Genomic DNA, 12,043 nt, shown 5'->3' on the forward strand with positions numbered 1-12,043 from the left:
ATCCTTCACAGACAAATCACCAATGGTAAATGGGCACTTGTGTTAAGGATTTTTTTTTCACAATCATCAATTAAAAAAAAAGCACATTGAAAATGTCAGCATTAAACCAGAAATTGTCAAGGTATTTCAAGGCAAAACTGTATTATCAATCTAATTCTTACCAATAAAGTAGAAGAAATAAACAGACATTCTACTGTGCCTAATTAAGCATTTCAAAATCAAATAGGCAGCATTTGGGGAGGTGGGGGGAGCTAGTTAGATGGCTGGAAATTTGCTTTAAATCAAAGAGTTGCCAAAATGCTGATTCTCCCAAGTTTTACCACAACAATCATGTGGATCAAGTGTTAATAAATGATGTCCAGATGCAGACGTATTTCTGTTGGTACTGTGAGCAAAGTAAGGTTAGACCATACATTAATGGAATGCCTATTATCAACAGTGTAAGTTCTACACACACAAAAAATTCCTTTGTCAAAAATCTTCTCCTAAACCACTACATAAACATTTACTCAGACAAGCACAGCACAGCTCTCACATATCAAATAATTTGCACAATACTAAAATTTTGTAATAGTCATCAACAATCAGTAGGACTACCTCCACGTAAGGTAATACTTATCAGCTCTAAATGTACCTATTTGTTCATTGTGGGCCTGATATCCATAGGTGTTGATAACCTACAGCTCTCACAAAATCAATGGGAATAAAAGGTGGGTAGCACAACCTCCCCCTTTGCCCAGCCTACTGGCCCCAAATGGTTCCTATAGTCTAGGTTCAATGGAGTCAGTCCAGATTTACACTGGTTTAATTGAGTGCAGATTTTGCCTCAATACATTTAAGTTTTAACATTAAGGACCATATTCTGATGGTCTTATTCATGTTGAATAGTACCTTACTACTTACAGAAGTCACAGACTACTCATGCTGTAAAACTACTCAGAATTCTGCCTTAAATGAATAATATCTGAAATATACATACAGACAAAATGTTTAACAGTTGGTCAGTTCAAACAATAAAAATGTGAAGTTTTACTGCATATCTAGTTCAAAAAAGAACTAGATAAATTCATGAAGGATAGGTCCATCAATGGCTATTAGCCAGGATAGGCAGGGATGGTGTCCCTAGCCTCCATTTACCAGAAGCTGGGAATGGGTGACAGAGGATGGATCACTTCATGATCACCTGCTCTGTTCATTCCCTCTGTGGCACCTGGCATTGGCCACTGTCGGAAGACAGGATACTGGGCGAGATGGACCTTTGATCTGACCCAGTGTTGCTGTTCTTATGTTAAAAAAAGAAATTCTCAGCTATCAACAAATTTCTTTAAATTAGCATATCATTTTACACAGTTACCAGCAGGAGAGTGGGTTTGTGTGTGTGTGTGGGGGGGGGGGGCGTGAGAAAACCTGGATTTGTGCTGGAAATGGCCCAACTTGATTATCATAGACATTGTAAGGAGAGTGATCACTTTAGATAAGCTATTACCAGCAGGAGAGTGGGGTGGGGGGAGGTATTTTTCATGCTTTGTGTGTATAAAAAGATCTTCTACACTTTCCACAGTATGCATCTGATGAAGTGAGCTGTAGCTCACGAAAGCTTATGCTCAAATAAATTGGTTAGTCTCTGAGGTGCCACAAGTACTCCTTTTCATTTTACACGGTGTTTCACTATTACAGTTTTTCATTGCTTAACCTTAGCGTGTTGAGTGTCAGTGAAACTACAATATAAGACCCCGAAGAGGGAAACAACAATCCAAGTCAGTATGCAAAACACACAAAAATTAAACAAAGACTCTGATACAAACCAATAAGATCATGGAGATTAAAAATTATGGCTATCGCTTAATTCATTTTCCCAGGCCTAAGTACAATAGCACATAGTAAATTACATCTCATACTGCACTGGAACTCCTGTAATAACCAAGCACACCGATAAGGCAAATAAAGAATGTCATGTAAGCATTTGTTCTGCAGTTCCTCACTTGTGATGGATTTCTCTCATCATTATGTCATTTAACAACCTTGCTAATGTCTTACATATCAGGTGGATAATGCCATAGGTGGTGGTGGTTTTATGTACCAGACACAGGGAATTCTTCCATTTTTTCTCTCTCTCTATCCACAAAGTTCCATCTTGTTGTGAGTGTGTCTCAGGTGAGGAGAACTTCCTCCAGAATAGGTCTACACTGACAGCATTATTACAGCGAAACAGCAGTAGCTAGCACTAGACTAGTGACACTTCCTAAGCTATACATCAAATGCAGTTATCTAAGGCAGGGAATTAAAAGGATTTGGTCTTTGAGTCATTCTTTCTTTGCCAGTAAAAATCAGTTCAATATTGAGCAGAAGCCATTATCTGCATGCCCCTAACTGTAAACTCCCCAGGACAAGGCAGGGTTTTCCTATCTATTTATTCAACTGCTAATACAGAGAGCCCCAATTCTGCTTCAGCTCTCTGGACGAAACCGTAATACAAATAATAAAGAAAGAGAAGATCACAATGATGACAACAACTAGGGCAGCCTGCTATAGTGAAGAGGATATACAGTCAAATTTTCAATGAGGCATCCTAAACTACTCATTTTAAAAGTAGCAACTGCAGAAAATAGAAAGTAAATGGATGCGGGTGAGACTATTTGCCTACATGAACGTAAGGTTTTGCAGCGCCAGTCAGAAAGCTCCTCTGACAATTTGGCCATTAACATTTTCTCTCTTTGGTGAATTAAAATAAATCACAAATATTTTACTGTCTTAGATAGCTTCTATATTTCTTTCTCTACCGTTGTTTCACACCATGATATCTGTTTATGAACAAAAACAGTCAATTATTGAGCACTATCCACCAGTTCCATTCAGTAAGATCACAGAAACCACTGTTTGTCATAAGGCAGTCTCTCACTACAATTCAATAAGAATATAAAAACTGCCACACTGGGTCAGACCAATGGTCTATCAGCCCACTATCCTATCTTCACAGTGGCCAGTTCCAGGCGCTTCAGAGGGAATGAACAGAACAGGTAGTCATCAAGTGATCCATCCCCTGTCACCCATTCCCAGCTTCTGGCAAACAAAGGCTAGGGACACGTCAGGTTTTGCATCTCTGCCCACCCAATACTTTGGATGAAGCTGAAGGTATCATGAACCTGGACTGAGGAGGCATCAATGAATGAAGCCGAAAGAAAGAACAGTTTGGTCATCTTAAATACATTTTCTCTTTCTGTATTTAACATACAAATGGAATGGTATTCAGCACATAGAAAATGAAAAAAATACATGGCAATTTTACGGAATTCAGTAAAATGTATTTTTAAATTTCCTGGAGCATTTCAATTTTTTGTTTCTTTTTTTTTTTTTTTTTTTTTTTTAAAGGAAATTAAAAAAAAACTTGTCAAATGTCTTCATGATGAATATATTTTCAGGATTATTTTGGCAAAACTTTTTCTTGAAAACAAGTAAATTTCTGGCTCAATGAAACCATATCTTCAATAAGAATTAAAATACATTTCTCACTTGGAGCAGAAGTAAAATTTATTAATTTAAGTAATCTTGGAGGAACTAAAGGAGAGATTCAGATTAGAGAAAAATGTAGGACAGTGACTTTGAAATTTTAGGGCCTGTTTTATTGCCCTCATGGGTCTAGTTTGCAAAATAAAAGTTGCCTTTTCAAAACAGACTCACGGCTTTTTTATTTCATAATTCCATGATCGGCTCTCCGTACAAGACTTTTAAAACAGAAGATGCCTCACAGCTCTGCTGCTTTTACACTGAAGACTTTACAAGAAGCAAAACCAGCATTTCACAACAACAAAAACAAATGTTAAAAATATAGGCTGCATGCAAAGCACTACCGCTTTGTTTCTCACCCATATTTGGTTCATATCACACCACTAATATGAATTTAAAAATTAATGATTTCTCAACAACATATATATATCTGAATAGTATTTATCTCAATTATGTTTATGCTACATTTCATTTCCGTTATCTGTAATTATCTGTAAAATGTTTACTCCTTTTCCATCATTTTACCAAATCAATTTCATACTGAAACAACACAGTAAACAAAAAAACTTTTCACCTAAGAATCTCTCTGCGCTGTACATGGATTATGCAGAAGCAATCCCTTTAAGCAGTTGTAAAATGTTGATTCTTATAGTATCATACATTCGTACAGCTCCTTTCATCCCAAACAATGCTGAAGCACAAATAATATTTTACAGAGATCTATTGACGGTCAGAAGTGGCAACTGCAACAAGACCACATCTTCTACAACAAGACCATATTGCTCTCCAATGCAAGAGGAAAGCCTCAGAACTGAAACAATCTCTATTTTATAGAAGTGTTCACCAGGATGCTTTACCACCAGTTGCCCCTTAAATCCATCGTAAGTCTCATGCTACATGATCCTGTAATAAGAAACAACTGGATTTTCCCATTAAAGAGGCAAGTTGGCAAGGCAGAATGGATCAGGTCAATTCACTAGACTGAGATACCATAAGCATTTTTATGACATTAGTAGGCCACTCCATGTACCTGTGTCTCCCTTTATTTCTCATCCCTTCCCACTCTACTGTTCCTCCTAGCTCCTTCGGGCCAATACATTAAATCTAGTTTGTTCTGTAAAATGACTAGCACACTAAGTAGTATGTAAATAAATTATCATTAATAGTAATTTTCAAGTGGGGAAAAACGCTTTTGTTGTCATCTGCTCTTCAGTGACCACCATCAGAATGAGCCTGGCTCTGTTCTTATTGAAACCATTGCAAAATTCCCATTAATAGGAGAATGACGACATGTCCCTAAAAGAATAGCCAGAGAGACAAAGTTGAAAAAGTGCGAAAGTATAGACATTGTTCCATAAAAGTATATAAACTAACACATTTTACTCTGAATCCTGGAAAAGTTCTAATCAGTAATACAACTGTAGATAGCCGTGTAACAATGACAATTCTGGCTTTCTTATAAAGATGAATCAACTGCTAACAGCCCCCTCTGACTTGCTAGCAAAGTCACTACATTGTGAAAGATTTTGATGTAGCACTATCAAGTGAAACATGTTTCTGGCATTATAAGATCAGAATATGCTATCCTACTGAGACAGAGAGTTTCAGAAAGGCTGGCATTGTGACCTTCTCACCTGCTGTTTCATTTCAGCATAGACTTTTTCTGAGTTCAACTCCACCTGCCGCTTAAACTCCTCCAGGGCAGCATCTGCCTGCTGGGCCTGCAGCCTCTGTACCTCTGTCACCCGAGTCAGCTGCTCCTCCTTCTCCCTAGAAAGTCACAGAAAATTTTCAGAGTTCAAGTATCAAATAAAAGAACAAGTGTGCTGGTGTAAAAGAAAGGCCTTTAACCCTATCAGTTTAAAATAGTATTCAGGTTTCAATTTCCTGTCCCAGCTTATGCCAAACTTTCCTCAGTAATACTTTGAAGAACAGAACAGTAACCTGGGTAAGAAGTCTAGAATTATTTTTCACTTTCTCTTGTTGGATTTAGCAAGCCTGTACATAGTACGGATATCATGAAAGCAACACCACCTTCAAAGCCCTCAACTAAGTCATGACAGCTTAAATAATACAGCTTTATTGTGCCATATATAAACTCTTTCTTTAATCTTTCCTTCAATAACTATAATGTATCTTCCACTGATATTTAAATGAAAAAAACGCTTTACAGTAAGACTATATTGTTCCATTAACTGACCACGATCATGTCCCATGTACATCTCTGCCAAAGGAGACACAGGATTATTCAACTGCCTGGCATAAAATGTTAAGTGTTGAGAACATGAGGCACATGGTACCTGCATAGTCAAATCTAGTGAAAACCCTTAATACTATGTCTCAGAGTAGCAGCCATGTTAGTCTGTATTCGCAGAAAGAAAAGGAGGACATGTGGCACCTTAGAGACAAACAAATTTATTTGAGCATAAGCTTTCGGGGGCTACAGCTCACTTCATCGGATGCATCAATACTATGATACCCATTCAGCCTTTACAGAAGTAACAGGAGTTAAATTTCCAAGTCTTATTATCCCAAGGCACTATATCTTAATATATCGAAGAATGAATTACTATTTTTAGGAGTCTATACACATATTTGCATTGTTGTTTTTAAAATATTTACAAATTATCAAGATGTAACAAAACTATCAAGATATACATATGTAAATATATGTATATAAGCAAAAAATCATATGCATCTGCCACTGTACTGACATATCACTGTCCTAATTAGTAAATAATTTTTACACATTTTGATGCAAACTTTTAAAAGGAAGAAAAATAAGTTAATCGGAAATGTTTAAGGATACTATATTTTAAATATCAAAGGCCAGATCATAGAAACACATAGATAGGCATAGCATGGTGGCATAAATGGCAACAGAAAAATAGTTAAAACAAGGCCTGGATCTAATATTGGTTCTGGTTGACATTTTCATTTTATACACAGGGATAGCCCCTTATGGTGAATATCCGATTTCTTGACTCATATGATTGCCATTAAAATCAGACACGTTAGAAATGGAAAAGACCAACTAAGTTATCTATCCCATCACCCTGCCAGCACTGAGCTCACTATATACCAACAAGCAATCTTTTAATAAAGGTCTGGGAACTGCCAATTCTGATATGCTGGAAGTTGTTGCATTCACATCCGCTTCTACTGCTTTCATAACACACTTCGACAAAGAAAGCATCCTAAATCTTCGCAAGTTGGAGGACCAGGAGAGGATTCTATCCTCAAAAAGATCAAATAACTTTTGTAGATTATGGCTAAATACACACAGAAAACTAAATGGTGATGTAACAACAAAAATATATTTGAAAAAAATACCCTACATTTCTGCTGACCTGTACCACCGTAAGAGAACTCAGACGTAAGGAGACTGGGAATTCTCTAATATAGAGCATACCTATTTTTCCCCCCTCCATGTAAAAAAGGAACTGGGGACAACAAAAAGACACACATGCTAATTTTAATTATGATGTTTAGTTGGATTTTCTCACGAAATACATTGGAAATATCCTGGTGAAAACAGTTCTGCCATTTTTCTTTGTCAACCACCTTAGCCTTTTCATGCTCTCGCCGTAATATTGTTAGCTGGTATATATAACCCTTAGGCAAACATTCTTTATGCTTGATGCCAAAACATTTCCATTTTCTAGTTTCCTTTTATGGACTGCGTAAAGATGCAATCCTCTACATGAATTTAATGCACCACATTTCCAACCCACTTACATACCAGTAGCTTGTTCTTTTCACAAACAAGCAGTACCAGCTGCTTTTTCTTTATATAAAACATTGTTTTATTTCTGTAACAGTCCCTTAATTTAACCTATGAAAATTAAATACTGCTTCTTGGTTACTTTTAAAACTATGTACATATTAAGTTGGCTCAACCTCCTTTGCATTCCCTATGATCTTGTCTGAACAATGTAGGTCTCCCCGTATTCTTTTACACTAGCACACTTTTCTCATGTTTCATTAAGCCAAAGTTCTTTGGAGTGATACATACTTAATGGCATTTCCTTTGTTTTGTCATGTTTCACACTTTAAGGAGAAAAATAATAATGATGATTCATAACATTTGGCAATTCTATGGTAGCTTCCACCCAAGATTCTCAAAACGCTTTACAAACATTATGGGATTACTCTCAAAATATTGCTGTGAGGAAGGCAGGGAGCACCATTTTTCTGATAGGAAACCTGAGGCACAGCAAGGTTAGGCAACTTGTCCAATGACACAGCAAGACAGTGACTGAGCCAGGAACAGACCTCAGAACTCCTGACTCCTAGCTCTATGCTTGAACTACTAAACCATTCTCCCTTTTAAAAGATTACACACAGATAAGTGGCACAAAACCAACATATGGTTTTATCTCTCTGTAGATTCAATGTGCAGAGGGAACTTCTAGGTTTTAATTTGTACCATACCATATGATAGTCAGGAGCTATGGGTTTAATGATATTTGATACAGTTTACAATTACAAAAACACAGGCAAATTTCTCAGAACTTATGTACTGAGTATAGCTCAATTGGCAAGAATACTCCTGCACTATCACATGACAGCTGAGTCATGCATTGAGCCAGATACTTTACCTTCATATCTAGACCCAATCATCCCCCTGAAATCCATGCACTGACGAGGGGCATCTGCATGTAGAAATTGGGGAAGGAGAAGGTTCAAAGCAGAGATAAGAAGAACATGCATCATTCCCCCCTCTTCCAGCCCCACTGGGATTCTACAAGAAAATTAATGCAGCATAGGTTGAATTAATTTTCTGCTGGGTCCCTGTATGCTGTAGAACCTCTTTAAAGTGAGGCAACAAAAGCAGACAAACTGGAGAGATCCTAGCAGAATGCCACCAGTAAGGTGCTGCTCAGGAGAACTGATTTAGAGGAAACATGGCGAGGGGAATCTCAATGTCTTTGTAATCCTCCCCAAGGCCCCTACTCAATCCTGGGAGACAATTTACTCTTCCTGTCCATCTGAAGCCTTAGCATCAATTCCAGATAAAAAGTAAACTCAAACATGCAGGCTATTCAAACATATCCCCACTGATAATTGACAAGAGACAATGGAATTAATTGTCTAGCCAATAACGCGATAAAGTTAAATTTAAAAGGAGGTGTCAGCAGGCCCAGCTCCAGATTTTTTGCCACCCCAAGCGGCCGGGGGGGGGAATGAGGGGGGACAACCCCGATTGAGCTGCTGCCGAAGTGGAAGGGAGGGAATTAAGGACCCGCCACCGAACTGACGCTGAAGACCCGGACATGCTGCCCCAATAACTGATGGAGTGTTGCCCCTTTCTATTGGCCGCCCCAGGCATCTGCTTCCTTCGCTGGTACCTGGAGCTGGCCCTGGGTGTCAGTCTTTATGCTATTAAAGAACTTCCTAATTGGTTTTCATGCATCTACTTCCTTGAAGACTAGAGTTTCATACTGAAATATTATGAAATAAATGCAATGAACTCTACTTAACCTTTAGAAATCTGATTTTATGTACGCACCTTCCTTTCCTTCAAGGATTTAATCCCATGAACTGATACAACATGCTCATTATAATCAGGAATAAGACTTCATTTTTTTCAAGGGTGTGGGCGTCAGTACTGTCTACTTGTTATGTATTTAAGATTTATACTGGAGCTTAGAAAACATGTACAACAATGGACTGTGGTTCACAAATGTAAGAGCAGCTTTATTTTTTCCCCCAGACACTGAGCAGTGTGCCTTGCATGAAGCACTAAAATATTCACTTTGAAGATTATTTTTTCTGTTGTACTAGTTGTGGGGCCCAGTACAATACACTTACATCACTCAAATCCCCTAAAGCTGAGCTGGCATGAATATAAAAAAAAAAAAGGGTGAATTTACTCTTTGGCCCCAATTTATTTACAAAAAAGCAGCAAATTCCCCTTGTGTCAGTGTATAAAGGGTAAGGCAACAGAATTAGCAGTCTTACACAAGCACAAATTATCGCAGTTAAAAGACTAGGATGAAGACTAGGATGGCAATTTGAGAAAGAAGCACTGTGAAGTGTATTTATAAATGGAGTATAAAATGTTTTTATTTACTTTTCCTTACTGCTTCATCATAATCATTTCCCTCGGCTTCTAGAATGTCTTCCTGGAGAAGATAATCAAATGCAGTAAGCTATTACAGTATTACAAATCATATCAATGGAAAACAGGGGTGGTCCAGTGATTTACATGAGATAGAATAACCCCGAGAGGCTCTCTCAGATGTAGTATGAACCAGTATTGTTGTGAGTAAGGTTCCCAAGGGCCTTTGGATGCCTACCACAATAAAATAAATAAATAAATAAATAAATAAAAAGGCAACACTGGCAGAATGGTAACCTAGGGTAGGGAAGATAAGCCAATCTATAAACCAGCCATTCCCAGCATAAAGAACCCACCAAGCACAAGTCTTTCATTCATTATGACATTTCAAACCTCTCTCTCTCTCTCTCTCTCACACACACTTGTATGTGTATAAACACTTACAAAACATTCCTGGGTGATTAATTTTATTCTCTACCCCCACTGCTCAGCACACACACAATCTGTAAATTCTAGGGGTTTTCAGTAATATTGAAAATTTGTAGGTCATAACAGTCCTTAATGTTTTCTTGTTAAAATGATACCAGTCAGTCAGATTCATGACTATGTAAGTTCTTTGCCAAGTCCTCTTATATTTCTGGCAGCTGTGGAAACCCACTTATAGGGACTCAGCAGCCTAATGCTTATAAAGTTTGGTGAAACCTATAAAAGGAGATGAAGTAATCACTTTGACAAAGATTTATTTTACAGAAGAGTACGTTTTCCTGCAGCCTAATGACACGGGCACAGAAGACAAGAGTCTGAAATATCCAGTTTATGAGCAAGGTGTATGTACTAAAATTCAGTGTGAAACATGCCGCAGTAAGGCAAAATTGCTCTCCCTTTCCCTGCTTTCTATGCCAAAACTATTTGTGAAGACAGCATTGACATAGATGGCTTCATTTACAGTCCTGAGATTTGTCATGTGCCAGCCACTTCAACTTCCTTAAAAATAAAGAAAAAGAATTTTTAAAAGGAACACATTAGCATAGTCTACCTTCTGCTAAGTATTCCTGCCATTTAAAATTGATGTATTTGGCTAACCTAGGCATTTGGCAACTACTGAAATTATTGAAAGCTTTTTCTCTGAAAGCTAGAATAATGCCCATTATGTTAATTTTGGGATCAGATTCTGACTTGGATTATGTGCCTGTTTAAGGGCATAAGAGTGGATTAAGAACCCAATTTCTTTCCTAGTGTGCGATACCATGACTTTAGGTTCATGCCACTAGGTGTAGGCAAGGCTATTCACCCACTTACACCATCCCTGGAGCAGCTGAGTGAGGACTAAATGGAGATTCCCACTCACTGTCATTGGAGCAGATACAGTGCAGGTGAGTAATAATTTACAGATAGTGTAGGCCAGAAGAATATTACTACTCCCCAGCAGTTAGGAAGATGCAGAGGATGGACTGTTAGTCAGAAGTATCACTCCTGAGTCACAGTGCCTCCTAGGGCTGTTCCTGGAAGGTGAGGGCTTAGGAACCATCCATTTGCTTAGGGCCATAATCTAGCCCTTAGCTACCGATAGTCACACCAGCTACAATATGGATAATGACAGGAACATTTCATCATTATTAGTTTCTGAGAGTGGCATGCTGACTGCAAGCCGTAACAGCTTCACAATCCCAGGGTAGTTAAAAAGAAAAAAAAATTTAAAAATGGTCACAAGAAAAGAAAACAATGTAATTTATAATGCCCAGGTATCATTGTGGAGTTGCACTGAAGCAAGGGAGATTTAGGTTACGTATTAAGAAAAACTTTCTAACTATAAGGATAGCTAAGTACTGGAACAGGCTTCCAAGGGAGGTTGTGGAACTCCTGTCATTAGAGATTTTAAAGAACAGATTAGACCAGTGGTTCTCAAACCTTTTTTTCGTGGACCACTTGAAAATTGCCGAGGGTCTCAACAGACCACTTAATGATCTTTCCAAATGTTGTTTGTACCGGTAGCTAACTATTGTAAAGCGCTTTGGATAAAAGCACTATATTAAAACACCCTTAATAATAATTAACCTTTTTTTGTTCTACAAATAAAAGCACACAACTCATATTTTCATATCAGTAGTCTTACCTTTCTAATGTGATGGATGTGCCCTCTCTCCCCTGCCGCAGCAGCCCCCGAGCTGGAGCTGGGAAGGAGGGGGGACGTTTCTCCCCCTCTCCCCCACTGCAGCAGCCCCTGAACTGGGGCTGGGAAGGAGGGGGGTATCTCCCCACGACAGCAGCCACAGAGCTGAGGCTGGGAAGGAGAGCCGTCTGTCCCCGGCAGCCGCAGCCCTGGAGCTGGGGAAAGTCGCCTCTTTCTCTGGTTGCCGCAGCCCTGCACATCCCAAATTCCCCCCACCCCCTCTTCTCACCCCACTGTCCCCTCCCACCTACCTCCTATTCCCCACAAGGGCAGCATCTCACTTTTCACATGTGTCTTCTCCAGGG

General features: G+C 38.6%; 1 protein-coding gene across 4 annotated transcripts in view; it reads right to left on the reverse strand.

The window, feature by feature from the left end:
* CEP112 (centrosomal protein 112) overlaps positions 1-12,043 on the reverse strand; it is a 359,203-nt gene that overhangs the window by 205,016 nt on the left and 142,144 nt on the right. For all 4 annotated transcript variants that reach the window (XR_012641956.1, XM_074972205.1, XM_074972202.1 and 1 more), the window contains exon 18: positions 5,139-5,274. Coding sequence is in view for 3 of the 4 variants with exons in the window: in XM_074972205.1 (XP_074828306.1) it covers positions 5,139-5,274 (136 nt within the window). In the remaining variant the exon portion in view is untranslated. The remainder of the gene's footprint in view (positions 1-5,138; positions 5,275-12,043) is intronic.

The sequence above is a fragment of the Natator depressus genome, chromosome 14 (genome assembly GCF_965152275.1).
Source record: "Natator depressus isolate rNatDep1 chromosome 14, rNatDep2.hap1, whole genome shotgun sequence".
Lineage (NCBI taxonomy): Eukaryota > Metazoa > Chordata > Testudines > Cheloniidae > Natator > Natator depressus.